Source organism: Lutra lutra, chromosome 6 (genome assembly GCF_902655055.1).
Source record: "Lutra lutra chromosome 6, mLutLut1.2, whole genome shotgun sequence".
Classification (NCBI taxonomy): domain Eukaryota; kingdom Metazoa; phylum Chordata; class Mammalia; order Carnivora; family Mustelidae; genus Lutra; species Lutra lutra.
In genome coordinates, this window is record NC_062283.1 from 82,170,176 (window position 1) to 82,191,155 (window position 20,980).

Below are 20,980 nucleotides of genomic sequence, written 5' to 3' on the forward strand. Positions count from 1 at the left end.
TAGTAGCAACAAGTGGTGGGAGTAGTTTGGAGCAGGGGCAGCTGTCCTGCTCTAGGGATTGTTTGTTAGCTGGGTGTTTGTAAGTAAGGTCGAGCTTGCTCTTATTTTAGGAAGCACAACAAGGGTTTTATAAATATTGTGAATCCCAGCTGGCTGGCTAAGGCCTAGACAAGCACTTCTGAAGAAAGCGGAAACGTTCAACTCTTTTGTTTAAAACAATAGACAGACAACTTTATTCATTCAGTAACACAGTCATTACAAAAACCATATCCCAATCTATATTTTGGATATAAAGAGTGAAATGCCTGAGGGAATGGGGAAAAAAAGAGACCTAAGACAAAGCACGAGACACCCAGTCTTAGGTCTAAAACCTGATTCGCCCCCGACTCTGATTCATTCTCATCTATCATTCTTTGAAAGGCTGCTGAACCATAGCTTATCTCTTTGAATCACTAAACCTGTGCAGGCCACACGCCCATGAAAACCTCCTAAGGCTGCAGCGTTGGTGTCCAGACAGTCTCACCAACTGCTGTGGGCTGAATGTTTATGTCCCCCCAGAATTCATATGTTAAACCTAATGCTCGATGTGATGGAATGAAGACGTGGGGCCTTTGAGAGGGGACGGGTTATGAAGGTGGAACCTTCACAAATGGGATTCCTGCCTTTATAAAATAGTCCCAAGATAGCTACACTGCCCCTTCAGCCATGTGAAATGAGAGCTAGAGAGCGCTGTTCATGAAACAGAAAGCAGACTGTCAGACACCAGACCCGCCAGTGTCTTGATCTTGGACTACCCCAACCCCATAATTATTGAGAAATAAATTTCTGTTGTTTATAAACCACCCAGTCCATGATATTTTCGTTACAGCAGTCCAGACAAAGACACCCACTGTTCACTAACTCATTCAGCATTCAAAAAAAAAAAAAAAATCAATATTTCATTTGTATTGCACGCACAATATTCTGCAAGGCACTTGGAGAACTACTAACATGTTTAAAATATGCTCCTTACACTTACGGAGTTTATGGGCTGTCAGTTTGACAAGGTTTTGCTTTAAAACAATATATTGTTAAGTGTGTCAATCTGGCGTACTCTTGAAATAGCCAAAGCCTCCTGGCTATTACTCTTCCTAGCAACCCAAAGATGAAGAGAAAACAACTAATAACTAAGGTAGTGTTGCTGAGAGACAAACAGATACCGAAAATACGCCCCCTATGTAGTAAGCACTCAGATGTTTGCTATAGGCATGATTATGAAAATAAAATATGCAGGCAAGTTCTTTTTCATTTTGTGGAGGAAGAATAACATGGATAACTTTTATTTTCAAAACAGTTGATTGCGCCCACAGAATTCTTCCATGAAATGTGTTCCCAGGTAAAAACTTCAATGAATGTTTCATTATGTACTCAGCTAACATTACACTAAGATTTGTGATAGGACCATTTAAAGGCCCCTGTAAGTAAACTAAATGGAAGGGTATTTGATTTATTTGTTAAATTTCATATATTCCACTTTATAAAGTTATTTGGGATCATAAAGGAAAAAGATTTTGGGTAATGCTGCAGACTAACAGTTCCTTAGAAAACTATCTTGATTGTCTAAATGTATGCAAAGGGAAAATGTTTCACACTGTCAAAACTCCCCTAAGTAGTGGTCCCTCCAGCCTCCCCAGTATGTTCAATGACAGGGAAATCTTTAAATCTGAAGGCAGGCAGTGTATGTATGTTATTAGAATATGCTTCCAGAAATTCTTACCAAATGGTCCCAGTTATAGCCTGTGGAGTCTCACACACCCTACTGAGATTCACACCCACCATTTGCTACACAGTGCTGTTATACTCCAAAAGAAAAGAAAAAAAATCAATTTGGACATTAAAATTAGAGAATATTATAAGCAAATAAAGATACCTGATAAGGGCACTTCAGGAAAGGAAACATTTTAAGAACGTCCTTCAGAGGTGTTCTGCTGCCAATCAACTTTCTTCTTATTTCCAAAGTCTGACTCATCCTCTTATCAATTTCTTTCCAGTTCTTTTCTGTTTTCATATATTCTTGCTGGAACCAGTTAATATGTCCATCTGTCTCAGAATCTAAGCAAACAGTTTCTTCCTGCAAAATATTTTCGAAATATCAATATGTTTCATCTTTCAAGTGGCAGTTTAACACTTCGTGAAAACTTGAATCATAGGCTGTTATTGCACTTGTAATGGACTCCTAAGGTGAGGGTTACCACGTGTAATTACACTTGGCCTTGACTGTGGGTAACAAATGGACAGTCTTTAGCAAATCAGATAGTTCATTACTTACTATCATTACTTACAGTCTGTTCTCTTGACAGATGTAAGAGTTACTTCATTTTCTATATACCCTTTTAGTAGAAACCTAGATTATCTACAAGGTTCACACTTAACAGGAATGTTTTTTTATTTCTGCTCATTTAAATATTAAAAGAGATAAAGAGGTTTTAAATTAAGGTTTTGTTATTGCTACTGTTTGTATTTTTCCTTCTTAAATGCCTTTTTATAACTGCACTACTATGCCATAAAATCAAAATTCAAAATAATAACTGGGTATTTTGTAACACTGAGTCATCAAACTGTCAATTATATTTACTATAAATTTGAGTACATTGGGTGGGGTGGATGACTAGGAAATACCTAGCATATTAAAAATCCAAGATGATCAGTTTGAGTAGCCAGAAAAGCAAGTGTTTCTAGAAAATTTTGTTGAGGAGCAATCAGAAAACAAAAAGAAATAAAAGGCATCCAAATTGTCAAAGAAGAATTCAAAACTTTCACTATTTGCAGATGACATGATACTCTATGCAGAAAATCTGAAAGACTCCACCAAAATACTGCTAAAACTAATATATGAATTCAACAAAGTTGTAGGATATAAAATCAACATACAATAATCTGTTGTATTTCTATATACCAATAATGAAGCAGCAGAAAAAGAAATCAGGGAATTGATGCCATTCACAACTGCACCAAGAACAATAAGATACCTAGGAATAAACCTAATCAAAGAGATCAAAGTTCTATGCTCTGAAACCTTAGAACACGTATAAAGGAAATTGGGGAGGACACAAAGAAATGGAAAAACAGTCCACGTTCATAGGTTGGAAGAACTAACATTGTTAAAATGTCTGTACTACCCAAAGTGATCTACACATTTAATGCAATCCTTATCAAAATACCACCAGCCTTTTTCACAGAACTAGAACAAATAATCCTAAAATCTGTAAGACCCTGAATAGCTCACACAATCCTGAAAAAGAAAAGCAGAGCTGGGGGCATCATGATTCTGGACTTCAAGCTATATTACAAAGCTATAGTCATCAAGACAGTATAGTACTGGCACAAAAACAGACAAATAGATAAATGGAACAGAATAGAAATCCCAGAAATGGACCCACAAGTACATGGTCTACTAATCTTTGACAAAGTGGGAAAGAATATCCAATCGGGGAAAAAAAAACAAACAGTCCTTCAACAAATGGGTGTTGGGAAAACTGGACAGCAAGATGCAGAAGAATGAAACTGGACCACCTTCTTACACCATACACAAAAACAATTCAAAATGGATGAAAGACCTAAACATGATATGGAAATAGGATACTATCAAAATCCAAAACATGATATGGAAACAGGAAACTATCAAAATCCAAGAGGACAACATAGGTAGCATATGACCTTCCATAGCAACTTTGACCTCTGTCATACCAACTTCTTACTAGACATGTCCCTGGAATCAAGGGAAAACACAAGCAAAAATTAACTATTGGTACTTCATCAAAATAAAAATTTCTGCACCATGAAGGAAACAACAAAACTAAAAGGCAGCTTATGCAGTGGGAGAAGATATTTGAAAATGACATATCATTTAAGGGCTAGTATCCAAAACCTATAAAGAACTTACCAAACTCAACATCCAAAAAACAAATAACCCAGTTAAGAAATGGGCAGAAGACATGAATAGAAACTTTTCCAAAGAAGATATCCAAACGGCTAACAGACACATAAAAAGATGCTCAACCTCACTCATCATCAAGGAAATACAAATCGAAACCAGGATGAAATGCTACCTCACACCTGTCAGAATGGCCAAAATTAACACCACTAGAAAAAACAGGTGTTGGTGAGAATTTGGAGAAAAGGGGAACCCTCTTAACTGTTGGTGGGAATGCAAACTGATGCAGCCACTCTGGAAAACAGTATGGAGGTGCCCCATAAAGGTAAAAATAGAGCGACCCTACAATGTAGCAATTGCAGCACCAGTTATTTATCCAAAGGATACAAAAATACAGATTTGAAGAGATATATGCACAACGATGTTTACAGCAGCATTATCAACAATAGCCAAACTATGGAAAGAGCCCAAATATCCATTGACAAATGAATGGATAAAGATGATGTGGTGGTGGTGGTGGTGGTGGTGGTGGTGGGGTGTGTGTGTGTGTGTGTGTGTGTGTGTGTGTGTAGTATGAATATAAATGGGAATATATATGTGAATATTACTCAGTTTTTAAAAAAATCTTTTTGAAAATCTTACCATCTGCAAAGAAACGAGTAGAGCTAGAGTGTATCATGTTAAGTGAAATAAGTCATTCATAGAAAGACAAATACTATATGATTTCACTCACATGAAATTTAAGAAACAGATGAACATATGGGAGGGGGAAAAGAAGAGAGAAAGGTAAACCATAAAAGAAACTCTTAAAGGTGGAGACAAATTGAGGGTTGATGGAAGGAGATGGGTGGAGGATGGGATAGATGGGTGATGGTATTAAGGAGGGCACTTAGGATGAGCACTGGCTGTTGTATGTAAGTGAAGAATCAATGAATTCTACTCCTGAAACTAATATTGCACTGTATGTTAACTAACTAGAATTTAAGTAAAATATTTAAGGGGCACCTGGGTGGCTCAGTCAGTTGGGTATCTGGCTTCAGCTCAGGTCATGATCCTAGAGTCCTGTGATTGAGTCCCATGTCAGGCTTCCTGCTCAGTGGGGAGTCTGCTTCTCCCTCTGCCTCTCACCCGCTTGTGCTCTCTCTCTTTCTCAAATAAGTAAATAAAATCTTTAAAAAATATTAAAAAGTAAATAAAATATTTTAAAACAATAACTAAACAAACAACAAACTGCCTCCTGCCACAAGAAAGAAAGAAAGAAAGAGAAAAAGAAAGAAGAAAGAAAGAAAAATTTGTTGAGGGGATACTCAGCAGAACTGCACTTGAGTTAACAAGTTGGCAAACTGTTTAGCTGACCAGAATATGAGCAGATGTCATTTATAAAAAATGAAAAAAAAAAAATAGGCCTAATTTGTTCCTACATAAGGGCTTTTCAAGAACATGAGAGAGCTTCAGGTAGATCCACTTTCTATGAAGGTAGGATGACTAGCAAGACAGACCAAGTGATCAAATCTCTAGAAAAGGATAACTTACCAACAGACTAATAAAACCCCATAATCTTACATAAATATAAATAGAAAATAAGTTTTTCCACAAGGGATATGCCAAGACCTGGAAGTTTTATAGACAAATTCTACTAAACTTTCAAAACAGAGTGTTCCAAATTTATGCAAATTGTATAAGGAAGTCGGGGTCAGGAGGGTGGGGGGAAAAAGGAATTCTATGAAGGATTCCAACCTATTCTAAGACTCCCCAAACCTGAAAGAACACTGTAAGAGGAAAATTACAAGTCAGTCTCATTCATGAACAAAATTATAAAGAGAACAAAGAACAACTAACTCAAGCTTATCCCAGAAACGCAACAATGGTCTGACATTACTAAAGGAACTATAGAAAACTAAAGGGAAATATGATTGATTTACCCATTACATTTCACATACCTTTCATACTGAAATCTGAATTTTTTTAAAAGATTTTTTATTTTAGAGAGCATGAGCAGAGGAAACAGGCAGAGAGAGAAAGGGAAACAGACTCCCTCCCTGGGAGCCCAATGCAGGACTCGATCCCACAACCCCAATTTCATGACCTGAGCCAAAATCAAGAGTTGGATGCTCAACAGACTGAGCCACGCAGGCATCTCTGAAATCTGAATTTTAGGGTCACTGTGATAGAAACAAAAATAAATAGGTTTTGAGAATTCTGACATATGAACAGTTCTGTAATTAACCTGGATTATCTAAATATGCATAAATACCATATACTGCATTAACCAAAGTTTTTTTTAAATGACCACATTTGAAATAATGCAGAAAAAAATATGTATAAAATTCAACTTGAAAAAATATGTATAAAATTCAACATCCCTTTAAAATTAAAGGAAAAAATGTTCATCAAAATAAAAAGAGGAATTTTTGAAACTTATAAAGTTATCTACCAGAAACTTAGAACTAACATTTTAAATGTTGAAATTTTAAAAGAATTTTCCTTAAAATCAGAAACAAGACAATGCTGCTCTGCTATACTCTTATTCAGTCTTTTACTAGAGATCTTACCCAGAGTAGTAAGATAAGAAAGAGAAACAAAAGGCATGGAAATTGGAAAGATAGAAACAAACTGTCCTCTTTCATAGTTGATGTGATCTGATTATTAAGAGAAAAGCTCAAAATGATGTACATATAATTTATTAGAGTTGGAGAGAGAGTTTTACAAACAACTGAATGTAAGATAAATATTAAAAATTTGTTAACAAACAGAATATGTAATTTTTTTACAGTTGCAACAAAAAGTAAAAAGCACCTGGGAATACAACTAATAATAGATATGTAGGTCCTTTATGGAGAAAATTATAAAATTATTAGAAAATACTAATGAGACAAATTAATAGATCTACCATATTCACTGTTAGAAAAATTCAGTATCATAAGGAAGTATCGCCTTCCTTCAAATGGAGATATAGATTCAATAATATTTTTATCAAATTCTAAATCTATCAAAAACCAAAAATTCATGTTTTAAGAATTCAACAAGATGATTCTGAAATTCACATGAAAGATTAAAAAGCCCAAGGATAACCAAGGCACTCTTAAAAAAATAACAATTAGTTAGTGATAGATACTGGAAACTATCAAGACGTTTACAACTATGTAATATGTAAATAGGGAAAGTTGATATTCATGTGGGGATAGATAATATTACTAGGGCAACATGGCAGAGCTTCTAGACACAGATCTCTGGAAAGAACAGAGATGACAATACAAATGCCTGGGAAAGAGGACTGTTTTACAAAAGGTACAGAAAACTGTCTAGCCATATGGGAAAAAAGAAAACAGATCTATACCACACACCTTATACAAAAGTAAACTACACATGGCTTAAGTAGTTAAATGTTAAGGCAGATCTTTAAATTTAAATATATACATTGGGGCGCCTGGGTGGCTCAGTGGGTTAAAGCCGCTGCCTTCAGCTCAGGTCATGATCCCAGGGTCCTGGGATCAAGCCCCACATTGGGCTCTCTGCTCAGCGGGGAGCCTGCTTCCCTTCCTTTCTCTCTGCCTGCCTCTCTGCCTACTTGTGATCTGTCTGTCAAATAAATAAATAAAATCTTAAAAAAAAATAAATATATACATAAAAATAATTCTTATCATTTCAAGGTAGGAAAGAGGTTCCTAAAAGTACTAATCATAAGAGAAATGACTAATAAATCTAACTACATTGAAATTACAAACTTTCAGTCAACAGCTTTCATAAAGAAATTCAAAAGGCAAGGCACAAACTAGAAGATACTTACAATGATAAAACCGGTGGAGTAGAATACAGAATATATAAAGAATTCTTACAAATAAATAAGAAAAAGGGGCAACCTCAGAAAAATAGGTAAAAGACATGACTGGGCATTTTACAGAGAAGAAAACTTGAGTATTTCATAAATATGAAAAAGATGATAAAGCTCATAAGCGATTAAAATGAAAATAGGAACAAGTAACATTTTACTCCCAACCTATTGGTATCTTACTTGAGGTGGGAGGGAGTTATCTTGATATCTGATCAAAATGGTATCTTACTTGGGGGTGTGGCAGTTTAAACTCAGTTCAGTGAGTTTAAATGTCTGTAGCAACCAGGAGAACAATTGGCATTGTCTAATACAGTTGAATATGTGCCAGCAATTCCACTCCTACACGTATACCCTTGGAAAGAACTTGCACATAGACACCAAGATATACAAAAGGAACGATCACAGCAGCATAGCTCACAGAGACAAAAACTAGAAACCAGGCAAATGTCTGCCAATAAAAGATTATCCAAATAAACTGTGTTTTCCTGTCACAGTAGATTTTAAGCCAATATAAAAACAAATGAATAACACAACTGAACTGAGCCTGGGTGAATCCCAGAGTCAATATATTGAGTGAGAAAAAAAGTCATCGTTGACATACTGTGTATCATCACATAAACCGCAAAAACAAGCAAAACTAAATAAGTCACCTCACACATGTGGCAAATTCATATGTTTCAAAAACAGGTGAATGAGAAACCCAAAATTCAGAGTACAGGGCAGTGAAAGATGGGCAGACACAAAGGTATGGACAGTGTTCCGATTTTAAAGCTGAATGTGAGGCTCACGGTGTTTCCTTTGTCTCATAAATTATACATATAGGATTCTTTTGTAAGTCTCAAATGTATATAATGAGAAGTTTTTTGATAAAAAGGAAAATCTTAATTTTTAAAAAGGAAAGGGAATGTTTGTAATTATAAACAGCTTTCATTTTATTGTACTGTAGTGGGAGTTCTAAAATTGGTACTATTGACATTTATAGACAAGTATACACATAATGAATGGCTTCCCCTAACACCCCCAGCCAATTCATGAAATGTCACAGAAAGCAGAGTTTCTGGAAAGCTTCTACCTGATTGGACCAACATAATGTCAGAAAATCCTATCTTAGATTGAAGTACTGTATTCAAAGGAATAGCAGGCTGCTTCAGAATTTCAAATTCTCACCTTTTAATGATTCATGTATCGTTAGAGCCAGAAGGAACTTGGACAGTGTCTGGCCTGTGCTTCTCACTTTACTGATGAGCAATTTGAGACTTTCAAAGGGGAAGTGACTTTCTCGAGCACGGAGATGGCCAGGTGCAGGGCTTCCAGTCTTAGCGTAACCCCGACTTCTCCAAAACGATGGATGGCCTTATTCCGACAGGCTGGTTTCCTTAGCAGTACGCATTGACAAGAGGGAACCGGGGGATGAGAGAAGCCTGAATCTTACAGAGCAGCAGCAGAGTTGGCTGCTACGTGTCTGTCTCAGCAATAAAGATGTTGGGGCGGGGAGGTGGAGGGAAACATACTCAAGAAGTAATGGAAAGAAGAAACCGTGAAGCAGGGAACAGATCACACCTAGCCAAGGAATCCCAACGAATAGACACGATGAAGGGCAGTGTAGGAGTCATCTGTAGGATCTGTGACTTCAAAGGAATCAGAATAAATGAACAAGAACATTAATTTGAGTTGGATCCAAAATGGGTATGATCCAAAATGAGCTTAGGCCACACCTCCTTGACCACACGAGTGCTGGTAACAGAGAGTGGGCCCTTGGCTCCAACAGCACCGTGCCCTGCAGCTCTGGGGGACTTGGGTAAAGTAGCAGAGAGCACAGTCATCTAAGCCCACGGCTGGAACAGAAATAAGGAGGACAGGGTGCCTGGGTGGCTCAGTGGGTTAAAGCCTCTGCCTTCGACTCAGGTCATGATCTCAGGGTCCTGGGATCGAGCCCCGCTTTGGGCCCTCTGCTCAGCAGGAAGCCTGCTTCTCTCTCTCTTTCTGCCTGCCTCTCTGCCTACTTGTGATCTCTGCCTGTCAAATAAATAAATAAAATCTTAAAAAAAAAGAGAGAGAGAGAAATAAGGAGGACACTCTTTCTAAGTGAGATTTGAACAGAAAATTGAGACTGCTTTTGATATAGTAAGACACAGCATGGTTCAAAATAGTTATAACTATTTCCCGCACAGAGATGAATAAAAACTCACCCTGACTTTTTTTATTGAACACAATGTTGCTCGGCATCCTACAATCTGAATAAGTTTACAAAGAAGGTGTCTAGTTGTGTCAATTTAATAATTCTTATATGTATATCCTTAAAAATCTACTTTAAAGGCCAGATGGAAAGGTCTTGAACCTAAGATTCAGGGTCTGGAGCTCTGAACATCATCAGCAGATAATTGGTCATGCTCCCAGCCAACTACAGTATTTCCAAGAGAGTGTCATCTCACCTTCTAATTCCTAGACGGGTGTGTTTCTTGGAGTCACCTAGTCTGGTGGCCACAGGAGGCAACTGAACACTTGAACTGTGGCTAGTCCACACTGAGATGTAGGCTTTGAAAATGCAGACTTTCAAAGACTTAGTATACCACAAAGTAAAAATAAAAATAAAACTCCTCATTAACAATTTTTCATAATGACTGAATGTTGAAGTGATAGTTTTGTGGATCTACTGGGTTACATAAAACATACTAATATAATAATTCCACCTGCTTCTTTTTACTTTTCTTTATTTTTTTAAACGTGGCTACAGGAGAATTTCAAATTACACATGTGGTCCGTCTTCTATTTCTGCTGGACAGTGCTATGTTAGGGGCTAGGGTTTTCTACATATCACATTCCAATCATCCCTGTTTTCAATGCCATGGTCATCACAAGGACTGTGGAAATGATGTTCCTCTATGTAACTTGAAAAGTCTCTTTGCTTAGCATTCAGGTGTGTGGCTCAGTCAGTCATCAGGGAAATGGCAGCCACTTGGCCCAGGGTTCTAAGAGCACAGCTGACTTGTAAAACTTCACGCATCAGCGCATGTGCCCCCTGCGGATGGCAGTCATTGCATTATATCCCGAATGCAATTAACTCAACATTTTTCTTCAGTTCTGCACCATGAGAGAAACAGCTGTTCAAAAGCCTATAAAAATGATTAGTATTTATTCAATAAATCATTATGTGTCAGGTGCAGTAAGAAGCAAATGGTAAATGCCATAAAAGAAATCCAAAGAAACCTACAAGATATTCTTAGGCATTTGGCCTTTCAGCAGTTTTTGCATAACTTTTGATTCCACTTCACTTCTAAGCAAAGGAAAGCTCACACACAAGACTACTGCATGACTTTCAAAGTTAGGAGGTACAGGATACCCAACAGGGAGGAAAAGAAGATGTTTTAAGAAATGAATCATATTACTAAGGAAAAGAAGATGTTGTAAGATAGAAACAAATCAATTACTAAGTCAGCTTAGTAATTTAGCACCTGGCAGATTTATCTATTTACTTAGCAAATGTTTGGAGGATTTGGGAATATAAGAACAACCTTTAAGGTTTATTGAATGTCTGCATCACTGTCTTGGACATTAGGTAGAGGTTTTTATTGTTGTTTTTTTTAAAAACACAAGTTAATCTCTTGAAAGAAACTGTCACCACATGTCTGATAGGATAGTTCACATCAGATGGGACAAGGTATTAGTTTTGTTTTTGCCATGTTTCAGACTCTGAGAAATGTCCTTAACTAAGGTTACAATGGACATGATCTGCTCCATCCTGAGAACTAGAAAGAATCTCCAAATGGATTCGCTGAAAAAATGAAAACTAGGTATTTTTTACATAAAGCAAAATAAAGTTTCTCTCTGTTGTAAGCATTTTGATTATCATATATGGTAATACTTTTCCTAGAGCTCCCCAATCCAGATAGAGAACAAAAATACAGACTATGAAATCCCTGGGCTAAGGATGGCAGATCAGCGAGACCCTAAAAAATGCCTCTGTAACTTCATGGAGCCAACACAAAGCGAATGACTGAGGTGTGGATCTAAAGCCTGAAATACTGTACTGGGATCCCCTGGTATCACTCAGAATAGGCAAAATTATGCTGCTGTACCTGACAACCCCCAAACCTTAGAGCAATGAAAATTTATTTGTAGCTCATGTGACGTGCCCATCTTGGGGCCCAGGTCCTCGTCCTCCTCACCCAGGGACCTGACTCCACCAACTGCAATGTTGTTAGGCATCACTGATAAAGAACGGGGGAAGATGGGGTCTTGCACACTGGATGACCAACGTACATGGCACTTCTGCTCACATTTCTTGGGTAAAGTCAGTCTTTTTTTTTTTTTTTTTAAAGATTTTATTTATTTATTTGACAGACAGAGATCACAAGTAGGCAGAGAGGCAGGCAGAGAGAGAGAGAGGAGGAAGCAGGCTCCCTGCAGAGCAGAGAGCCCAATGTGGGGCTCGATCCCAGGACCCTGGGATCATGACCTGAGCCGAAGGCAGAGGCTTAACCCACTGAGCCACCCAGGTGCCCCGGGTAAAGTCAGTCTTAAGGCCACATCTAACTTCAAGATAGTGGAGAAGTAACAATCCCACTGATTGTCATAAGGAAACAAGATGATTAAATTGGTGAGGAGCTATAATGTTCTCAGTCCTCTATCCCTAAGTTTCTTGTAATGTGAGAGCAAAGTTCTCCTTATAATTTAGACCAGTTTTAGACAAGGTCGTCTGTCCACTGCAGCCAAAACCATTTAACTGAGATATCAGAACTCCCAATTCTCAAGCCAGAGAACAATGAACAAAATGAATTCTATATTCAGCAAAACACTTTTCAAATATGAAAGAGCAATTTAAGACATTCCCAAATAAATAAAAACTGAGATACTTGGTCGCTTGCAAATAGATAGAAGGACATCTGACTGTGACTCAAATCCACAGGAAAAAAATAGAGCCCTGGTATAGGTCATTACATAGGTATATATAAAAGACAGCATAAATGTATTTTCTGTTTGTAACTTTTTTTCCATCATATTTTAAAGACAGTTGCATGAAGCAATAATTATAAATCTGTGTTGATGTCATACAGTATATAAAATGTGATTTATGTGACAATAACAGCACAAAAGGGGAAAGGGATAGAATTATATAGGGACAAAGGTTTTGTATTCTATTGTAATTAAATTGATATTAATTCAAGCTAGATCTTTAAAAATTAAGATGTTAGTTCTAATTTTCAGGGCAACCACTAAGGGATTAACTAAAAATGTATTTATACTAAAAGAAACAATAAGTGAAATTGAATTAGTACACTAGAAAATAAAAAAAATCACACACAAAAGAAGGCAGTAATTAAAGAATAAACAAAAAGTGAATAAAAAACAAATAAATAGGAAACATAAATTCTAATTTATAAGTAATTATATTTAATAATTGGCAGAATAGATTACACAAATGATCCAAATATATGCTGTCTACTGGAGACACACTTTAGATTCAGACCCAAATTGTTTAAAGGCAAAAAAAGATGGGCAAAGATATAGCATGCAAACAGAAACCAAAAGAGAGAGAGAATAGCTATACTATAATATCAGACTAAATAAACTTTAAAACAAAACATTATCCTAGAGACAAAGGAAAATATTTTATAATGAAAGAGAACCAATCCCTCAAGAAGATATAATAATATCAATTTACATACACCTAACAACAGAGTCCCAAAACTCATGTGGCAAAAACAGAATTAAAAGGAGAAAGAAACAGTTCAATAATAATAGTATTTGGAGACTTGAATACCCCACTTTCAATAATGAACAGAACCTCTAAGCAGAGGATAAATAAGGAACTAGAAGACTAGAACAACTGTTATTTCTGGAGAAGACAAAATGGATTGTAGAGACACCGAACTGGATATAATAAATACATCATTAAAAGAAGACCTCTGAGAAGATGGTATTAAAGGCAGTTTTGGGGGCGCCTGGGTGGCTCAGTGGGTTAAGCCTCTGCCTTCGGCTCAGGTCATGATCCCAGGTCCTGGGATCGAGCCCCACATCGGGCTTTCTGCTCAGCAGGGAGCCTGCTTCCTCCTCTCTCTCTACCTGCCTCTCTGCCTACTTGTGATTTCTCTCTGTCAAATAAATAAATAAATAAAATCTTTAAAGGCAGTTTTGAAGAAACTGATTTATAGATTAAGTCATTTATTAAAAAAAGAAATTAAGTCATTTGTTGAAAACTCAAAAAGAAACTAAACATAAGCAAATTAAGTGATAAAACAATCTATGCACTTAAAGATCATATTAAAAGTCTCTCGACTGGGAGAGGAGTCAAGATGGCGGAGAAGTAGCAGGCTGAGACTACTTCAAGTAGCGGGAGATCAGCTAGATAGCTTATCTAAAGATTACAAACACCTACAAATCCAACGGGAGATCAAAGAGAAGAAGAACAGCAACTCTAGAAACAGAAAATCAACCACTTTCTGAAAGGTAGGACTGGCGGAGAAGTGAATCCAAAGCGACGGGAAGATAGACCGCGGGGGGAGGGGCCGGCTCCCGGCGAGCAGCGGAGCAACGGAGCAAAATCAGGACTTTTAAAAGTCTGTTCCGCTGAGGGACATCGCTCCAGAGGCTTAACTGGGGTGAAGCCCAGGCGGGGTCAGCGCGGCCTCAGGTCCCGCAGGGTCGCAGAAGGATCGGGGGTGTCTGAGTGTCGCAGAGCTTACCGGGTATTAGAACGGGGAAGCCGGCTACAGAGACAGAGCCGAGGAGTGACTCTCAGCTCGGGGTTGCCTTGAACCGGTCGCAGGCTCGGTCAGCTCGGAGCGCGGCCGGAGGCCAGGGTGACGGGAGTCATTGGGCGCTGTTCTCTGAGGGCGCACTGAGGAGTGGGGCCCCGGGCTCTCGCTCCTCCGGGCCGGAGACAGGGAGGCCGCCATCTTCATTCCTGTCCTCCGGAACTCTACGGAAAGCGCTCAGGGAACAAAAACTCCTGAAAGCAAACCCGAGCGGATTATTCAGCGTGACCCCGGGTAAGGGCAGTGCAACTCCGCCTGGGGCAAAGACACTTGAGAATCACTACAACAGGCCCCTCCCCCAGAAGATCAACGGGAAACTCAGCCAGGACCAAGTTCACCTACCAAGGAGTGCAGTTTCAATACCAAGGAGAGCGGCGGAATTCCAGAGGAGAAGAAAGCAAAGCACGGAACTCATGGCTTTCTCCCCATGATTTTTTAGCCTTGCAGTTAATTTATTTTTTTTTTCTTTTTCAATTTTCTTTTCTTTTTCTCTTCTTCTGCTAAATTTTTTTAACTTTTACCATTTTCTTTTTTAACGTTTTTTAAATAGTTTATCTAATATATATATATTTTTTTTATATTTTTTCTTTATCAGCTTTCTTTTTTTTAATAGTTTCTTTTTTTTTTTCTTTCTTTCCGAACCCCTTTTTATCCCCTTTCTCCCCCCTCACAATTCGGGATCTCTTCTGATTTGGCTAAAGCATATTTTCTGGGGTTGTTGCCACCCTTTTAGTATTTTACTTGCTCCTTCATAAACTCTTATCTGGACAAAATGACAAGGCGGAAAAATTCACAACAAAAAAAAGAGCAAGAGGCAGTACCAAAGGCTAGGGACCTAATCAATACAGACATTGGTAATATGTCAGATATAGAGTTCAGAATGACGATTCTCAAGGTTCTAGCCAGGCTCGAAAAAGGCATGGAAGATATTAAAGCAACCCTCTCGGGAGATATAAAAGCCCTTTCTGGAGAAATAAAAGAACTAAAATCTAACCAAGTTGAAATCAAAAAAGCTATTAATGAGGTGCAAACAAAAATGGAGGTTCTGACTGCTAGGATAAATGAGGCAGAAGAAAGAATTAGCGATATAGAAGACCAAATGACAGAGAATAAAGAAGCTGAGCAAAAGAGGGACAAACAGCTACTGGACCACGAGGGGAGAATTCGAGAGATAAGTGACACCATAAGACAAAACAACATTAGAATAATTGGGATTCCAGAAGAAGAGGAAACAGAGAGGGGAGCAGAAGGTATATTGGAGAGAATTATTGGAGAGAATTTCCCCAATATGGCAAAGGGAACAAGCATCAAAATTCAGGAGGTTCAGAGAACCCCTCTCAAAATCAATAAGAATAGGTCCACACCCCGTCACCTAATAGTAAAATTTACAAGTCTTAGTGACAAAGAAAAGATCCTGAAAGCAGCCCGGGAAAAGAAGTCTGTAACGTACAATGGTAAAAATATTAGATTGGCAACAGACTTATCCACAGAGACCTGGCAGGTCAGAAAGAGCTGGCATGATATATTCAGAGTACTAAATGAGAAAAACATGCAGCCAAGAATACTATATCCAGCTAGGCTATCATTGAAAATAGAAGGAGAGATTAAAAGCTTCCAGGACAAACAAAAACTGAAAGAATTTGCAAATACCAAACCAGCTCTACAGGAAATATTGAAAGGGGTCCTCTAAGCAAACAGAGACCCTAAAAGTAGTAGATCAGAAAGAAACAGAGACAATATACAATAACAGTCAACTTACAGGCAATACAATGGTACTAAATTCATATCTCTCAATACTTACCCTGAATGTTAATGGGCTAAATGCCCCAATCAAAAGACACAGGGTATCAGAATGGATAAAAAAACAAAACCCATCTATATGTTGCCTACAAGAAACTCATCTTAAACCCGAAGACACCTCCAGGTTTAAAGTGAGGGGGTGGAAAAGAATTTACCATGCTAATGGACATCAGAAGAAAGCAGGAGTGGCAATCCTTATATCAGATCAATTAGATTTTAAGCCAAAGACTATAATAAGAGATGAGGAAGGACACTATATCATACTCAAAGGAACTGTCCAACAAGAAGATCTAACAATTTTAAATATCTATGCCCCTAATGTGGGAGCAGCCAACTATATAAACCAATTAATAACAAAATCAAAGAAACACATCGACAAGAATACAATAATAGTAGGGGATTTTAACACTCCCCTCACTGAAATGGACAGATCATCCAAGCAAAAAATCAACAAGGAAATCAAGGCCTTAAATGACACACTGGACCAGATGGACATCACAGATATATTCAGAACATTTCATCCCAAAGCAACAGAATACACATTCTTCTCTAGTGCACATGGAACATTCTCCAGAATAGATCACATTCTTGGTCCTAAATCAAGTCTCAACCGGTATCAAAAGATTGGGATCATTCCCTCCATATTTTCAGACCACAATGCTCTAAAGCTAGAACTCAATAACAAGAGGAAATTTGGAAAGAACCCAAATACATGGAGGCTAAACAGAATCCTTCTAAAGAATGAATGGGTCAACCAGAAAATTAAAGAAGAATTGAAAAAATTTATGGAAACAAATGATAATGAAAACACAACGGTTCAGAATCTGTGGGACACAACAAAGTTAGACCTGAGAGGAAAATATATAGCGGTACAAGCCTTTCTCAAGAAACAAGAAAGGTCTCAGGTACACAACCTAACCCTACACCTAAAGGAGCTGGAGAAAGAACAACAAAGAAACCCTAAACCCAGCAAGAGAAGAGAAATCATAAAGATTAGAGCAGAAATCAATGAAATAGAAACCAAAAAAACAATAGAACAAATCAACGAAACGAGGAGCTGGTTCTTTGAAAGAATTAATAAGATTGATAAACCCCTGGCCAGACTTATCAAAAAGAAAAGAGAAAGGACCCAAATAAATAAAATCATGAATGAAAGAGGAGAGATCACAACGAACACCAAAGAAATACAGACAATTAAAAGAACATACTATGAGAACTCTACGCCAACAAATTTGACAATCTGGAAGAAATGGATGCATTCCTAGAGACATATAAACTACCACAACTGAACCAGGAAGAAATAGAAAGCCTGAACAGACCCCTAACCAGTAAGGAGATTGAAACAGTCATCAACAATCTCCAAACAAACAAAAGCCCAGGGCCAGACGGCTTCCCGGGGGAATTCTACCAAACATTTAAAGAAGAACTAATTCCTATTCTCCTGAAACTGTTCCAAAAAATAGAAATAGAAGGAAAACTTCCAAACTCATTTTATGAGGCCAGCATCACCTTGATCCCAAAACCAGACAAGGATCCCAACAAAAAAGAGAACTACAGACCAATATCCTTGATGAACACAGATGCAAAAATTCTCGCCAAAATACTAGGCAATAGGATTCAACACTACATTAAAAGGATTATTCACCACGACCAAGTGGGATTTATTCCAGGGCTGCAAGGTTGGTTCAACATCCGCAAATCAATCAATGTGATACAACACATTAATAAAAGAAAGAACAAGAACCATATGATACTCTCCATAGATGCTGAAAAAGCATTTGACAAAGTACAGCATCCCTTCCTGATCAAAACTCTTCAAAGTGTAGGGATAGAGGGCACATACCTCAATATTATCAAAGCCATCTATGAAAAACCCACCGCAAATATCATTCTCAATGGAGAAAAACTGAAAGCTTTTCCGCTAAGGTCAGGAACACGGCAGGGATGTCCATTATCACCACTGCTATTCAACATAGTACTAGAAGTCCTAGCCTCAGCAATCAGACAACAAAAGGAAATTAAAGGCATCCAAATCGGCAAAGAAGAAGTCAAACTATCACTCTTCGCAGATGATATGATACTCTATGTGGAAAACCCAAAAGACTCCACTCCAAAACTGCTAGAACTTGTACAGGAATTCAGTAAAGTGTCAGGATATAAAATCAATGCACAGAAATCAGTTGCATTTCTCTACACCAACAACAAGACAGAAGAAAGAGAAATTAAGGAGTCCATCCCATTTACAATTGCACCCAAAACTATAAGATACCTAGGAATAAACCTAACCAAAGAGACTAAGAATCTATACTCAGAAAACTATAAAGTACTCATGAAAGAAATTGAGGAAGACACAAAGAAGTGGAAAATGTTCCATGCTCCTGGATTGGAAGAATAAATATTGTGAAAATGACTATGCTACCTAAAGCAATCTACACATTTAATGCAATTCCTATCAAAGTACCATCCAATTTTTTCAAAGAAATGGAACAAATAATCCTAAAGTTCATATGGAACCAGAAAAGACCTCGAATAGCCAAAGGAATATTGAAAAAGAAAGCCAAAGTTGGTGGCATCACAATTCCGGACTTCAAGCTCTATTACAAAGCTGTCATCATCAAGACAGCATGGTACTGGCACAAAAACAGACACATAGATCAATGGAACAGAATAGAGAGCCCAGAAATGGACCCTCAACTCTATGGTCAACTCATCTTCGACAAAGCAGGAAAGAATGTCCAATGGAAAAAAGACAGCCTCTTCAATAAATGGTGTTGGGAAAATTGGACAGCCACATGCAGAAAAATGAAATTGGATCATTTCCTTACACCACACATGAAAATAGACTCAAAATGGATGAAGGATCTCAATGTGAGAAAGGAATCCATCAAAATCCTCGAGGAGAACACAGGCAGCAACCTCTTCGACCTCAGCCGCAGCAACATCTTCCTAGGAATTTCGCCAAAGGCAAGGGAAGCAAGGGCAAAAATGAACTATTGGGATTTTATCAAGATCAAAAGCTTTTGCACAGCAAAGGAAACAGTTAATAAAACCAAAAGACAAGTGACAGAATGGGAGAAGATATTTGCAAATGACATATCAGATAAAGGGCTAGTGTCCAAAATCTATAAAGAACTTAGCAAACTCAACACCCAAAGAACAAATAATCCAATCAAGAAATGGGCAGAGGACATGAACAGACATTTCTGCAAAGACAACTTCCAGATGGCCAACAGACACATGAAAAAGTGCTCCACATCACTCGGCATCAGGGAAATACAAATCAAAACCACAATGAGATATCACCTCACACCAGTCAGAATGGCTAAAATTAACAAGTCAGGAAATGACAGATGCTGGCGAGGATGCGGAGAAAGGGGAACCCTCCTACACTGTTGGTGGGAATGCAAGCTGGTGCAACCACTCTGGAAAACAGCATGGAGGTTCCTCAAAATGTTGAAAATAGAACTACCCTATGACCCAGCAATTGCACTGCTGGGTATTTACCCTAAAGATACAAACGTAGTGATCCGAAGGGGCACGTGCACCCGAATGTTTATAGCAGCAATGTCTACAATAGCCAAACTATGGAAAGAACCTAGATGTCCATCAACAGACGAATGGATAAAGAAGATGTGGTATATATACACAATGGAATACTATGCAGCCATCAAAAGAAATGAAATCTTGCCATTTGCGATGACGTGGATGGAACTAGAGGGTATCATGCTTAGCGAAATAAGTCAATCGGAGAAAGACAACTATCATATGATCTCCCTGATATGAGGGAGAGGAGATGCAACATGGGGGGTTAAGGGGGTAGGAGAAGAGTAAATGAAAGAAGATGGGATCGGGAGGGAGACAAACCATAAGTGACTCTTAATCTCACAAAACAAACTGAGGGTTGATGGGGGAGTAGCGTTGGGAGGGGGGTGGGATTATGGACACTAGGGAGGGTATGTGCTATGGTGAGTGCTGTGAAGTGTGTAAACCTGGTGATTCACAGACCTGTACCCCTGGGGATAAAAATATATTATATGTTTATAAAAAATAAAATTAAAAAAAAAAAAAGTCTCTCGACTGAGAGAACCTCATTGCAATTAGAAAAAACAAATTAGAAAGAAGCCAAAGCTCCTGTAGAAACTTCAGAGTCCTTTCTGTACTGCTTCAAGAAAACAGAATAAATTTTCACCAAATATCCAATTTAGAGTTAATCTACCTCATAAAGACAGAGGAGAATCTTTTCAAGGTAAATGAAAAGATCAGTCATAACTGTAAAGAACTGGAGACCTGAAAAAGTCAAGCCAAACTTTTTTCAGAAAATTTTGAAAGAAAGCTTCTTATCAAAGTGGCTTATATCCCATGAGCAAAAAGTTGATGATAATAGGTTGAGGGTTCTGCTGGCTGAAAGAAACCTCAATAACTTAAAAGAAAATGCATACAATCAAGATAAAAAGCTTTTGCATGTCAAAGCAAACAGTCAACAAAACCAAAAGACAACTGACAGAATAAGAGACAATATTTGCAAACGGCGTATCAGATAAGGGTAGTATCCAAAATCTATAAGGAACTTACCAAACTCAACACCCAAGGAACAAATAATCCAATCAAGAAATGGGCAGAAGACATAAACAGACATTTCTCCAAAGATGTACAAATGGCCAACAGACACATGAAAAAGTG

General features: G+C 37.9%; 1 protein-coding gene across 2 annotated transcripts in view; it reads right to left on the reverse strand.

The window, feature by feature from the left end:
• Positions 1-20,980, reverse strand: part of SAMD3 (sterile alpha motif domain containing 3) — a 59,288-nt gene that overhangs the window by 4,498 nt on the left and 33,810 nt on the right. For both annotated transcript variants that reach the window (XM_047734108.1, XM_047734109.1), the window contains one exon: positions 1,910-2,110. In XM_047734108.1, coding sequence (XP_047590064.1) covers positions 1,910-2,110 — 201 coding nt within the window. The remainder of the gene's footprint in view (positions 1-1,909; positions 2,111-20,980) is intronic.